Consider the following 16,261-nt stretch of genomic DNA (forward strand, 5'->3'; position numbering starts at 1 on the left):
ACCCCTCCTCCCACGTGACACCTACTCGCGCCGGCCCTGATTATACTTAATACATAATTCAGTTATAACATTTTTGCATACCAAAGTACAACTCGTGTCGTACAACAGTCCGGGTTTTAAATTTTTATTTGACGCTCTAACCAACTATCTCAGTTGGTTAGAGTGTCAAATAAAAAATTAAAATCCAGCCACGCTTTAATGAGCTGTAATGCCCACACTGTAATGCCCTGTAATACCAACACAATTTTATACCCTTTTGATAAAGTATAAAAGCAATCTAGTATTAAAAAAATCTTTTTACCTAACTCTAAACTAGAGGTCTATGCTAGTATAAATTATAAATTGTTTACTATTTTAAATTGAATGCTATTTTTTTGGAATTGGTATGTACTCTCAGAATTTCGAACCAAAACTTAACTTTTACAAATTAAAAAAGAGCAACATTTTCATTATCAATATACTAATTTCCTGATATGGTTCGATTCAGTTTAAGTTCCATTTTATTTATGTAAAAAAAATAATTCGACATTTAAAAACAAAGCGGAGTTATTCAACTTTAAGTGTGATTTTATTCGGAATTTGGGAAATTTATAGTAATTGTTTCTTTTCTTGCTTTTAATCTTAAAAACTGATTTATTAAAACGTCATTTGGAAGTGTCTATGCATATTATTTTGTTATAAGCCCACAATTTTGCATGTCACACAAAATATAGTGCTCCTTTTCGCTAGAAAAAAGCGTTCAATAGTATGATCTTGCTTTTGCTAACTATAATCTATTTTCTCCTGGGATTCTAAGAAACTTTTAAGAATTTCAGGAATTAAAATTCTTAGAAACTCTTATAGTTAGTTAAACGCCGCTTGATTTACGCAATTGCCAATAATTACCATTATTGAAATAACAACATAAAATCTTCACTGTAAAAAAACTGAAAAATCGAGTCAAAACTCACGTTTAAAAATTTTGATACAAAACAAAAAAATTGGACAAAACAATGCAGCCGGTAAGAAAATAAAACCGGCAAAATATACAAGTGTAACGTACACAACCCGTAATTTTGTAAAATGACAAAATATTATTTACAAATATTTTCAAGTTTTAAAAGAAACATTTGAAAAAGTCTTTAAATTTACAGTATAATTATTATTATTTCAAAATATGCAAAAAAACAAAAATAAAATTGCTCAAATTTCTTTCGAATTAAATTTAGTTCGAATTTTTACTAGATACAAAAGAATAAATAATTTGTTCTTTAAAATAAAGTGTTTACACACAACAAGTGTTTAAACATGATATATTAAAAATGTCAATACAAAATAAGAAGTGTCAAGCCACAGGAGCTTAAATAAGATATTGTATAAATAATTTTATATCATAATCTGAAAAAGATACAGGCTATTCTAGTAAGATGAAAAAGATGAAAAAAAAAAAAAAAATGCAAATAATATTTAAAAATTTTTTTTTTCTTTTACAGATAAGAATACTTTTTTTTATAAATCGACAAAATTAAAAAAATCGTATTTTTACTTTTTGATTTTTTATAAATAATCAGTTTAAAGAATCAATCTTGAATTGGTGCAATACATTATTCCTCAAATGCTTGATTTTGGTTTCCAGTGTTACCTTAAACAGTTATAATTTAATTATTATTATATAATAATACAATAAATAGGTTTTTAATATTATATTTTATTGAAATCGTATTAAAAAGGAGAATGTACTTAACTTACCTCCTCGCTTTGAATGGTTTAAAGGAGCGTTTAGTTGCAATTCTTTCATACTGCTTGTTGAGGACACTTTGGTCTTAAAATCAAGAAATTGTATATTATTTTGAGAAAACTGATTTTAATATAATACATTAATAATATACTATATCACACATGAAACTAGGTATATATCATATTACCTACGATTTTTGGTTATTATCCTAGTAACCTAGTAACAGTCAATTAAATAAGCTATAATATACCAAAATTGTTTGTAAAAACTTTTTTTAACGTAAATTATTATATATAAATTGTTTCAGTAGTTAAACGAGAAAAAAGCAGCTTCTTTTAAGTATTATTTTAAGCTTTTCTGTTCAATGTGATCCTTAAAGAAATCACCCGCATTAAGAAGAGAGTCAGAACACTTTTCTTTTTTCAAACTACCCTAAACTCAAACGCTGACGCTTTGAGTTGTTTACTTTCTTCACAGCCTTTTTATTCTTTCTCAATCAAAACCTTTTTTAATCTTTCTTAACCAAATGGATGAGGTATTTATTTGTACCCTGTGCTTTAAACCAACCATTGATTTGGGAATGTCGCGTAATAATTTCTTTTGTGCATTATTGACATTGTTAAGCTTTTTGTATTCATCTAGTTTAAAAAGCCGTGCTCACTTTTTTAACTTAATAGAATTTGATACATGATTTTTATTACTAGAGACGGTAGTAAAAGAAATAATCTAACAATACACAAAGTTTCATTTGTTTGCATATTTAGTATACTGGCTGAACATTTTGTAATAAATTCAGTCAGCATGTTGCCATAAAAAGATTTCAATCGAGATCTCATTATTAGATCTTATTGCCATAATTGGAACAGCGCCTTAATTGGAACACTTGCATTTATTTTTGAAAAAAAATGAAAATGGCTATATTTTGCATTTTTTTTTAGTAAAACATCTTAATTTCTACGTTTTTTACACATTTTGAAAGTTATTCCTCAAAAAAATGCATGTGTGCCATTGATTTAAAGTTTTTTTGCATCAATTTTTTTCGGTGATCTAATTTTGTGTTTATAATATATTGATTGCGCTGAGTAAACTATACTGCCATAGGTTATACAGTTTTTTGCGTTTAATTCGATAGGATTTAAAATGCAAAATATCAATACAAATTTATCATATAAGTTGCTATTGCATGATGATATTGCAGTGATATAACAAAATAGTCCAAAGTTTCCTTGATTGGAACTATAAAGTTTTTTTTTAATTAGCAATAAAATCAAAGGGTCGTAGAAATACTTTAAGTGCAATTTAAAAATACGTAGTAACAATCATAACCTTAAAAATGATACTTTATTTAGTGATTTTTAATCAATAAATTAAGAGAACGTCATGACAGTTTTTTTTTTTAAGTTTTTTTTTATATAAATATACAAATTTTTCTTTGTAGACTTTCTGTTTGTCCCGTTAATATAAATCCTGTAATCCTGTTTTGAATGAACTGTTTTTTTCACTGTAAAGATAAAAATCATTTTTAATCAATTTTCGTTAATTTTACTGCTTTATTTTGAAATAAAAAACAACCTGTTCAGATTAAGGAACCAAAGTGTTCCAATTAGGGAACCGTTGCCTTGATTGGAACAAAATTGTATCTTTGCAAAAACAAATTTATTTCCAATAACTGCAATCAATTAAGTCAAACTTGTAGTATTTTGATAAGTTGCCTCGACAAAAAAGTACCTAGGTTATATTTAAAATTTTTTTTCTAAAGGTTATATTTTTATGGTTAAAAGTATAGTAGAGTTGTCTGTTCGTATTAATCAAATCATAAATGTTTTCAAAGTTAAGCCATCTTTGGTTAACAAATATTTGTTCTTAAATGGTTCCAATTAAGGCAACTCTCCCCTATGTATGTTACTGCGAAATTAACCTTGGTACTCGGCATATGCAGAGGTTTTTGACGACGGCTTTGTAGTATTTTGATAAATTGCCTCAAAAAAGTGCCTAAGTTATATTTAAAAATTTTTTTCAAAAGGTTGTATTTTTATAGTCATTAACTAATATTGATTTGGTAAAAAAAGTTATTAAACAACTTTTAGAAACAAAGGCTAATAAAAAGTAAGTACTAAAGAAATCATTTCTATGTACAATATAATGTAATAAAACTATTTTTCATTCCATTTCATTCAAGAAATATAAGAAAGTAATTTATTTAAACGCAAAACTTAATTCATTTTTTAAAAATGTTTTCGAGGTATACCGAGGTAAATAATACTTTTGGAGACAAGCCCTTGGCATTTGTTTGTCAAGGCCAAAAAAGCCGAATTTTGAACGCTGTATATATATATATATATATATATATATATATATATATATATATATATATATATATATATATATATATATATATTTATATATATATATATATATATATATATATATATAATATATATGTTACTGTTACCCGCAGTACCAGGAATTAGCTAAATGCTAATGTTTATAATATAATTTAATATTGCAACTCTGAGTTTCATGTGTTATCACAATCATCAGGCAAGTAGTAAAAGTTTAATTTTGCTACGATTTGTTTAGTGGACGTTACGGTTTATATTTGTATTTTAGATCGCTACGGGACGGAAATTGATTAGTAGTTAGGTTAATAATATTATTAATTTGTTTATAGTTGGCTATTAATTGTGAAATAGATATATGTTTAATGTTGTTTAAAATATTTTTTATGTGTTAATGTGTATTATTTGTGTATTAAAAAATAATAAAATAAAAATAAGAAAATAAGAATTAAAATTGATATAAAAATATGCATAATATTATGAAATATATTACAAAAGCTGTGTATGTGAGTATTTTATTAGTTAGCCTAGAGATATATGGAGCAGATTAGTATAGTTATTTTTATTTATAGTTGTTAGTCAGGTTTGTAGCGAGCTTTGTAATTTTTTAATAAGAATTTATTTTCGTGGCGGCACTTTGATATAATTTCGGTTCTCTTATTTAACAGTTCTTCAGGTTTTGGATACGATATAATAGTAAATTTCTCATACAGACATAGTGGGCATCTTTTGGAAATATTTGAGTGGGGGGGGGGGGTACTGATTTGAGAATAGACCATGTTAGCATAGGGGTTTCATTAAAATTGTTTTTTTAATCCCAGACATAGTTTGATAGGGCGGTCGAATTTTTGTATTTAATATTGTTAAATGATGATTTGTGGTTGTTGTATCTGGTTTTCCACTCACCTTCCGTTAATCCTATATAAACTTTGCTGGGTTGGTTTTTTGCTGCGATGATGCATTTATATATAATATTTGTTGATTTGCACTTACCATTCAGGGGGCATTCTGCTTTGTTTCGACAGTTGCATTTTAAATCATTATTTTCAATTCTAGGGAAGATAATTTTTTTGTTGTGGTTTTTTATAATTTTTTCTATATTTTCAGTGCAACTGTAGCTTACCTTTACAGTGTTTCTGTTTAAGATTTTGTGAAATTTGTGTGTCTTAGGGAAGTTTTTTTCTAGTAAATACAAGAACATTTTTGCAACATTTGTGGAGACGTTTTTATTAAATGGGGGGTTGAACCATATGATATTGCGTTTACAATTTTTCTGGGATATTTTTTGTTTGATCTGATATTTGAGGGAGTAGTTTTTGTATCCGCTATTTTTTAGTGCTTGTTCATATTCGTTTTTAGATTGATTAAATATAACTTCGCTGGAGCAATTTTGTGATAGTCTGTTTGATATTGAAGTAGGTAAGTGTTTAATAATTTGTGGTGGGTGATTAGAAGATATGTGGATATATTGAAGATTATCGTTGGGTTTTTTGAAAGGTTTATGGGTGTTTTGGGCTAAATTGAAAGTTACATCAAGGAAGTTAACTGATTTAAGATTTGTTCTTATGTCTATTTGAAATCCAACGTCTTTAAACTTTTGGATTATATTTTTTCGGATTCGCTCCATTTCTTGGCCGTTAGAATTGCGTATTATCAACAAGCCATCATCACGGTAAAGCCCTATGTCGGTTTTTATAATTATATTAGATAATTCATTGAGAATGTAGATCCCTACAAGTTCGCAAATTTCAGCGCCATCGTAGCTGCCCATTGTTACATCAAAACATTCATGGTTCAATTTTTTTATCCATGTGTTATTGTTGTATATATATATATATATATATATATATATATATATATATATATATATATATATATATATATATATATATATATATATATATATATATATATATATATATATATATATATATATATATATATATATATATATATATATATATATATATATATATATACTAGCGTAGGAACAAGGGGAAGGGGGGCCAAAGGGGCGAGATCCCCCCTCCAATAAAAAACTGAGGGGGAAGCGGACACTGCATTTAGCCCCCCATTTCCTAAACAGTTTTAAAAAAACTTTTATGATAGCAACAACAGAGCTATCATTTTCAAATCTGCAATGACTCAATCACAATTAAACTCCACAATTGAAAAGTATATCCATAAAACTGCTTAAGATACTATTGCATATGTACTATTTTTTTAAATGTGCTGTATTTTTTAAACGTGCATAATTTATAGTGTGCAGACAAAAGATGACTAATCACGTTAAAAAGATGGTTAATCACGTTGCGTGTGATAAATAATTGAAATTTTGTCTATTTTGCTGTATTATACGAAATTGAGGAACTTTTTCATTTTTAACATATTTTTTCAGTCCCTCCCCCCCCCCCCCCCCCTCAACATTTGCAACCCTACTCAACTATGTATATATATATATATATATATATATATATATATATATATATATATATATATATATATATATATATATATATATAAATTCATTAACTTAACTGTTGCCAATTTTAGAAACTTTTGGATAGTAATGACTAAAAAGATTCTTTCTTATGAAATTTATAAAACAAAAAACCAAAGTTTTTGGTTTTATAAATTCCCATTTAGTTTTATAATAAATAATATAAGCTGAACATCTATAACTTTTTTAGTTTGTATGTGAATTTTATAAAACAATTAACAATACTAACTTTATAACAGACACATGCTAAGGATTATTTTATAACAAGCACATGGTAAAGTTCCTATGCTGTGGCCAAGGTAGTGGCATGGATTCTGGCCTAACCCCCCTTTAATAATTATTTTACAAAAAGATGATCTTAAAAAGTTATTGGCTACGATTTACCAATTAAACAATATCATTGTCTGTTTGCATTGCAACGTTTAGATGCGATGAGAAAAAAGCACGAAAACAAGTTAACGGAGCTAACTAACGGAGGAATTTTAACTAAAAAAATCTTCGGAGCGGTTAACATACAGAGCCTAAGCGCCAAGATTAAAATACGTGGTTCAAACCCCACCTCTGGGCAAGTTTTGCGACATCGGCTAAAAAGGAGACGTGAACTTCCAGTTAAATGCTCATCCGCAGTGCTCTGCAATAAGACCGTAGGGACTTCTTGTAGCACCTAAACAAAATTTATAAAAAAAAATACCATTTATCTCCCAGTCAAACGGAGAGAAGTGAGTATGGCTGCAGACCCACTATTTTATCTTTGTGAAACTAATGTCAATTGTTTCTGCTTTGTATTTGGTTTTCAATGTTAATAGCTCTTATTTTTTTATTTTTAAAATAGTCACAACGTCCAACAGTGACGTGCAACAACGTCCAACAGTGACGTGCAACAACGTCCAACAGTGACGTGCAACAACGTCCAACAGTGACGTACAACAACGTCCAACAGTGACGTGCAACAACGTCCAACAGTGACGTGCAACAACGTCCAACAGTGACGTGCAACAACGTCCAACAGTGACGTGCAACAACGTCCAACAGTGACGTGCTTAATTTAAACTTTAATAATAGTTTAACTCATGAATATATATATATTGAATTTAGGCTTGTCGTCAGAAACTTTTAACTATTCTTATACTGCGGAAAAAATAGAATTAGCACAACTTTATTTTTCGTTCTAATTTAATGAAAATGGCAATGAAACAATTATTAAATCTACCCTATTTTTTATTATCTTCTACTACAATTAAAAAATTTATAAATTGATATGTTTAATTAATTACAAGTGGAAAAAAAATTAAAAGTATTCAATTTGTGGAGAAAATAGAATTAGCCTCATTTACGTTATACACAAGAAAATACAAAAAATATTTTTTTTTACGCTCATTTAATATTCAGTATTGCTTCCTGAATTTTTAATGACTTCAAATATGCGACTTCACATACTTGTCACAAGATTTTGGATAGTTTCTATAGATATTTTATTCCAAGCTTCTCTGATACGAGTTTTCAGCTCCAATGCGGATTCATATTGCTCACCATTTTCATAAACCTTTCTAGCAAGTATTTTCCATAGATTTTCAATTGGGACCTGGACTGCATGCGGGCTATTCCCTTACGTGAATATTTTTCTCTCTAAACTAAGCTTTCGTAAGCTTTGAGTTATAGATAGCAGCATTGTCTTGTTAAAAAGTGATACTTTCACCCATCAATTCTTCACCATGTTCAAGCAAACTAATTTCTAATAAGTAAATGTAGTCCTGTGAATTCATTTTTGTTGAAATCCATGCCAGTGGTTGTTTTCCAGGAAAGGAAAAAGCTCCCCAAACCATAACAGTTCCACCACCAAAGTTAAGACTCATTCGAGTTTCTTTTTCTTTTCGAAGATTGCACCAGTAATATTGATAGCCATCAGGACCATCTAGATTGATCTTTTTTTTCATCACTAAAGAGAACTTGATGCCACTCTTCCTGCGTAGACATGTGTTTTTTTGCAAATTGTAATATAACTTTTTTATGACAAACAGTAAGTTTTGGTGTTTGCTTTTCCGAACTGTGTTTGGATCTTCATGTAAGATCTGTCTCACACGTTGAACAGTTACAGGTAATTGTAAATCAACACAAATTTGAGATGTAGTCACGTGCTGAGCAGCAGCATGGCGTACAATAACTCATTTAGTACGATTATCAATTTTACGTTTTTTATGAACCATGATTTTACAGTCTTTGTTTAACTTACAAATAATGATAAAAAACTAAATCACAAATGTGTATCATCAGATCAAAATATACAAGTAAACTGAAAATAGTTACTATGAGGCTAATTCTATTTGCTACCGTAAATATTAAGTATTATACATATTATGGTTTTATCAAATGGTTTTATCTATCTTCTTAAAACTACGCTCGAAAATTTTGTCTTTCTTAATCTCACACCTTTATAGCAATACATACTTAGATAGATAACTTTGTGATTTTCCCTAATTTACTTTTTATTACTAACTTACTTAAACAATCTAAGTAGCTTATCTTCACAACATGATTTGAGTTGCTATGTCTCTAATCCTGGATAGGGCTCAGCTTCTCCTCGTTCTCCTTTATTCAGACTTTTAATTTTAATAAAAATCTCAAACTTTATCTTAATCAGATTTTTTTCTTAATCAGATTTTTTTTCTTAATTAGAACTTTTTCACTTCTTATTACTATTTTATGGATGACTAGAGCTCCATTTGTGATTACGTTTGGGATAATTCATTGACTGATGTATTTCGCCTAATTACTAAAAAATACAACTTCTGCAAAATATCCTGGACTAGGGCATGAATTAAAACATTTATTCTATCCTGTTTGTTTTATTTCAAACCTTACATTTTCCAATTTTACTTTTTCTTTATTCTACCGCTGCTATTTTTAATTTTTTATTCTTACCATAATTTTTTGAGAAAAAATGAATTATTATTGCAAAATGTTGATGCAAATGGTATTGTCTAATGGTAAATCCATTATTAATGCTAAATGCAAATTTATTATTAATAATTCAATTATTATCAGACTATTAAATCTCATATTCTATGTCAGAAGAAAAGGTACTAAAAATAGTACTAGGTATTAGAGATTTTAAAAAGTCTTTATAAGTGTTATATAACTTCTCCTCTAATTTACCTCTTGAATGTAATGGCTCTTTATGAAATAATACGCTAATACTTTGTTAGATATCAAAATTAATCCAAACTTTGTTGATAATGTTGGCACTAAGTAAAACATTATTTTTGTGCAAGAAATGGCTTTTTAAGTTAAGAATTATCAGAAAACAAAGTAGAGATTTAAGTAGCAAAAAAATGATTAACATTAAACTTAAAAAATTTAGATGTAAATTGAATAAGAAAGATATAAAACCGGAAAAAAATTTGAAAGCTTTGATATGCAAATTTTAATAAAGTTTTTTGAAACATTAATGAACAACTACAGCCAATCAACAGAAACCTTAAATTTGTTTATCAAATTTAAAAGCCAAACTTGATTAAAAAATGTCTCTTTTTATATTAGCATCAACTTACTCAGTCTCCCCGTATATCAGGATCAACTTTATTAAATATACAGTAATGGACAAAACATTTGCAACCAACATCGAACAATGCTAAAAAGTGTTCCTATTTTACATGTCTTAAAAATGAAACGAACTATACTACCACAGCAAACAGTTCAGGAGTCCGCAGTCATAGCATGCCATGACATGAACAATCAGCTGACAGGTGACAGCACACATGCAGAATTTCGTTGACAAGAGCCATTTTGCAGCGGACAAAACAAGTGCAACTTTTTTGGTTTGTTTCATTTTCTTAAGTCTGGTCCGTGTCAACGTCACGGAAGTTTTTTAATAATTAAAGGAAGTATCCAAAAGTTTCCAGAAGTTTCCAGAAGCATGCAGAAGCTTTCAGAAGTTTCCAGAAGAAGCATCTGGAAGCATCCAGTAGCATAAACAAATATCCAGAAACATTCAGAAGCATCCAGACGCATCCAGAAGCTTCCAGAAGCATCAAAAAGAAGCATCTAGAATCTTCAAGAACAGGTTCACACTGGTTCATTTTACTATATAAGAGACATGTAAATCGACGTGTAATTCAGTCAGTATATGGAAGTCAATCAGTCAGTATTATCAAGACAGTTTATCGAAGCGAGTTTTATTAAAGTGTATTATCGAAGAACATCAATACAAGAAGTGAAATACAACAAGTGTTTGATGTATCAATACAGTCCACATCCAACCAAGACGTTGTGTTCCACAGAGAATTATTGTATCATCACAAGGTAAATGTAACACGGTAAACCTTGAGAAGCGTGATTATTTATTTTTATTATTTTTATTACTTCAAGTGCAAAAATGGCTCCCGACAGTCTTGGATTGGAACTAAGAAAGAAAATTATTGGCGATTACGTAAGTGGAATGTCACAAAAAAGTATTTGTGATAAATATCGTGAAAAAAAGGATCGTATTAAGACTATGTTCCAAATATCGTTCTACGGGCAAGTTGGCAGCAGATAACAAAGGTGGAAGACCGCGTTCCACCACTTTTAGAGAGGATTCTATGATCGTCAGATCCGTCAAGAAGGATCCCTGGATATCATCAGTCAAGATACAAAAGCAATTAGAGCTGCCTGTATCAGACCGAACAATCAGACAACGTGCTGTTGAAGCCGGATTGTTTTCTCGACGCCCTGCAAAGAAACCGCTGATTTCACTAAAAAACTAGAAGAAAAGACTCCTGTTTGCTACATCTCATATTGACTAGAATGTGCAGAAATGGCGAACTGTCCCGTTTAGTGATGCATCGAAGTTCAACATCATTGGGAGCGATGGCATTTGCCGTGTACGTCGACCGGCCGGGAAACGCCTCGATTTACGTTACTGCCATAAGACCCTGAAGCATGGTGGAGGCAATTTAATGGTCTGGGGGTGTTTTTCTGCTAACGGTCTAGGTCCAATACATCGAAACGATGGAATAATGGACCGTTTCATTTATAAAAATATCCTGAAAGATGTTATGTTACCTCATGCTGAATGAAATATGCCAATAAAATGGGTTTTTCAGCAAGACAACGATCCGAAAAACACACTGCAAAAGTAGTCAAGCAGTGGTTTCAAGACAACCACCTATCGGTGATGGATTGGCCGCCTCAATCTCCGGATTTCAACTCTATTGAGAACCTGTGGGAGATCGTTAACCGCAGAATTAATCGTGAAGGTGTTCGTAAGAAGGATCAACTGTTTGGACAAATCCAAAAGGCCTGGGCAGCAATTCCACAAAGTTTCATTGATCACCTGATCAAATCTATGCCTCGAAGATACAAGGCTGTGATCAACAACAAAGGATTCGCCACGAAATATTGATAGCGAAATACAGCTTGGTCAACGTTTTGTCGAGTTGCACTTGTTTTGACCAGAAGGAAATCAACTTTTTTTAATACTTTTGATTAATTTATTAATTTTCGTGTACAAATAATGAACTTTGTGTTGAATAAAACTTGAAGAACTTTGTCTCTAAACAGTTGCATAGTTATTTCTCTAAATTGAAAAAATACAGCAATTTTATATAACGAAACTAAATTAGCATTATTTGGTTGCACTCGTTTTGTCCGATACTGTATATATTCCAAAATCTCATTATCCATATTAATTTGAAAAGTTATAATTGCAATTTACCATTCTTATCTTCTATGAGGTCCTGTCCTTTTTTTTATTAATTTATTTTTTATTTTTATTTTTCTATTTTTATGGAAAAATAGTTGTATCTTATTAATAATTTATAAACTTGTTGTCAATTTTTTCAATTTATTTTTTTAATAAATTTATTAAAAAAATTTTTTTTTGGAAAAGTTTTTAAATATAGAATTATTTGAAGAATAAAACTACCTTAACTTTTCTTTTCTTTTTTTTTGAAAGATGAACAAATGCACCAATAATAATAATGCTTATTAAAATGATGACCACAACCACAATGATCACAATGTAAGACTTATTATTTAACGTACTACTAGCAGCAGGTTCAGTAGTGCTTTGGTCAATAACTGTCAAAGTTGGGTCAGGTTTAAATTGATTATTATATACCATTACATTGAAGCTGTTGCTTGTTAAACTTGATCTAACATTAGATTCATAGAGATTTAAATTATCTTGTGATCCTCTCACTTGAGAAATAACAAAAACACTTCCTATCATGAATTAAGAATTAAAATTAATTCAATATAATGAATGATAAAAATAAAAGACAAGCAAAACTAATTATAATGAATAAAAACTTTTTAACTTATATAATTAAATATTATATATATATATATTATATATATATATATATTATATATATATACATATATATATATATATATATATATATATATATATATATATATATATATATATATATATATATATATATATATATATATATATATATATATATATATATATATATATATATATGTATATATATACATATATATATATATGTAGCAAAATATATATAAAATGTATCATATAAAATAGAGTTATATATTATTATTATAATACAATTAAAAGTATTATAAATTAAAGTAATATAAACAAATGACCGTGTAATTAATATAATAAATAAAATAAAAACATTCTAACCATCAGAAATTGAGCAATTAATACTGGCTGCTATATTGAAAGATAACCATGGTTTACAAAAGACATCTGTTGCATTTATTATTCCACTTAAATTGGCAATTGTTGCATTAAAATCAAGATCATACTTTATTTTAAAAGTTTTCATAACAATTGTTGAAGCGGTTGTTTTTGCTGTTGGTACCACTGTTGGTACCACTGTTGGTCCCACTGAAGAAGTAAAATAACTAGTAACATTTTGGGATAAGGTTTGTAGTGGATGGGATGAGTTTATAGTGTTAAAAGAAAAACTTTGGAGGTTATTTATTTGAGTGTTGACATTGATTGGAAAGTTATAAGATTCTATATTCATAAATGTTGTTGAAATAACTACATTTGAGATACCAAATGTACTCTTTACTAAAAACACATCCTCAGTGTAGTTTACTGGTGTTACTTGAATTGAGGTTGGAGACACATTATCTGCATAGTTTATAGGCATTGTTTGAATTGAGGTTGAAGACATATTTACAGTGTCGTTAACAGGTTTTGTTTGAATTGAGGTTGAAGACATATTTACAATGTCGTTAACAGGTTTTGTTTGAATCGAGGTTGAAGACATATTTACAGTGTCGTTAACAGGTGTTATTTGAATTGAGGTTAAATAATAGGAGAAATGTGTATATGATGTATTAAAAATTGATTGGTTTACTTCAAGTTCATTTATAGATTGAGCTGCAATCCCTTCCTTTAAATTAATGCAAACAAGCATGCAAACAAAAGCTAAAAAAAGGTGATATGCCTATAAAACATTTATAATATAAATTTAACATATACCTAATGTACTTTTAATATTATTATTGTTCAGATTCACTACCAACAAAGCTGCAAGCAACCTTAAGTTCGGAGTTACTAGGAAAAAAAAAGAATAGAGTCATAGAGCAAGGAAACGGTTGACATAAGCCTTGAAAAGTTGTAGGTCGCATGAGTCAGTAAGATATGAAGATGGGAGAGAGTTCCTAAGAGTTGAAGTGCGGGGAAAAAAATTAGGTGATTGGAAGTTTTTAGAGCATGCAGGAAAGGATACAGTAAAAGAACGAGACTTTGCTGAATGACGAGTTAATCGATAATGAGTTTTGCTTGATGGAATTAGAGATGATAGCTCCCTCTATTTTGTTGACATAGTTAATTGACAGCCCCAAAGGTAAGCTGTGACAATTGATTAAAAAAACCAATTGGCAGGATGGCAGGAGATGTTGTGTCATAAGAGCTGCTTCTAATTTAATGTAATTTATTTATTTTTAAATAATGTTTTTAGATTTTATATAAAAAATGTTTTGAACAAAAAAAGAACTCAATATTTTAGTTTTTTAATTATTTTCAATATTTCCAATAATTTAGTTTATACGCAATAATATTTTTAAAAAATTAACATCAACATGTTTGTATTCTAGCAATAGTATTGTGTACTAAATAAATACAAAATTATTTTTTCAAGTAATTAATAACTTTTAAACAATATAGTAAATGCAAAACTCTAATATCTTTTTATGCTAATTTCAGATAAAAAATAACCAGACACCTTTTTCACCTTATAATTGTCTTTCAATAACTTAAACAAAAATAAACTTACAAAAAAACTTACTTAATAAAAATAAAAACATAATAAAGCCTACAAATTAGTAGTTTTGAAAGAGTTGTTTTTACTAATAGTCACAAAGTTCTTTCACAGCAAATCTATAATTTAATATTAAATACCAATCAGCATCAAATGAAGTTTATGCAAAACATATTTTGGCAATATGTAACATTTTGCCGAGGTGAAGATTTTGATGAGTACTAACAAGTTCTTAAAGTTGAAGCAATAAAATGTAACTCTATACAAAAACCTACAATAAAATTTAACTTTACAAATATTTACGATAAAATGTAACTCAACACAAATATCTGCAATAAATTATAATTCTATACAAAAATCTGCAATAAAATGTAACTCTATACAAATATCTGCAATTGAATATTAGAATAAATATATCAAAAATTTATAACAAGAATAAATTCACAACATATCAGAGAGGGTCTACAAGAAAATATCTGATCAAAATGTTTCCTATTGTAACCTCTCTATCTGCAAAGCTTGAGCCTCTTGCCCATTGTCGTAAAGTTGTATCTCTTTGTCTTTTCTACAAACTCTATCATGGTTGCTGCTCAATGGACCTATCATCTTTAGTTCCAACAACAAAAAATAATTTTCACTTGGGTTGTCATTCAGCTAAGTCTCATTAATTTACTGTATCTGTCCCTGAATGCTCTAAAAACTTTTATTTGTCTAGCCCTTTTACCCACATTTTAACCCTTTGGAACACTCTTTCATATTCATGTTTTCTTGATTCGTACAACCTACTACTCTTTAAGTCTTATGTCAATAGTTTCCTAACTATTGACAGAATATTATATATATATATATATATATATATATATATATATATATATATATATATACATATATATATATATATATATATATATATATATATATATATATATATATATATATATATATATATATACATATATATATATATATATATATATATATATATATATATATATATATATATATATATATATATATATATATATATATATATATATATATATGTATACACCAGTTGTTAATTAAATATAACAAATATAAATAAACAATGTTTATTGTGTCAATATATAACACTGAAACCAATAAAGATAAAATTGAGGAAGATAAAGTTATCTAAGAGGTTTTTATACAGGACTGCTTCAACCATGTTAATCTTCAAGCATACGAAAATGAAAATAATTTCAGAATTATTTGTCCTATTTAAATCAGAAGTTAAAATATGAACTAAGATGTTGTCATTAAAGTTAAATTTAGTAGCGTAAGTAATGAATTTTTGAATATTTCCCAAAAAAAACAAAAAAATGGACCCCTGCGTTTTTTTTCCAAAAAAACCCGTCACATCTCTAATCATCAGCAACAATGCCACCTTAGATGTGAGAATATCTGGAAGATCATTAATGTAAATTAAAAAGAGTATAGGGCCAAGGATATGACC

General features: G+C 28.4%; 1 protein-coding gene across 1 annotated transcript in view; it reads right to left on the bottom strand.

Moving 5' to 3' along the window:
- Nucleotides 1-893: 893 nt before the first annotated feature.
- Nucleotides 894-16,261, bottom strand: part of LOC105844297 (uncharacterized) — a 37,223-nt gene continuing 21,855 nt past the window's right edge. Inside the window, exons 2-5 of the mRNA XM_065796395.1 lie at nt 13,194-13,952; nt 12,459-12,757; nt 1,729-1,801; nt 894-1,621 (exon numbers count right to left, since the gene is read on the bottom strand). Of these exons, the coding sequence (XP_065652467.1) occupies nt 1,584-1,621; nt 1,729-1,801; nt 12,459-12,757; nt 13,194-13,952 (1,169 nt within the window). The 3' untranslated portion in view covers nt 894-1,583. The remainder of the gene's footprint in view (nt 1,622-1,728; nt 1,802-12,458; nt 12,758-13,193; nt 13,953-16,261) is intronic.

Source organism: Hydra vulgaris, chromosome 04 (assembly GCF_038396675.1).
Source record: "Hydra vulgaris chromosome 04, alternate assembly HydraT2T_AEP".
NCBI classification, from domain to species: Eukaryota; Metazoa; Cnidaria; class Hydrozoa; order Anthoathecata; family Hydridae; genus Hydra; species Hydra vulgaris.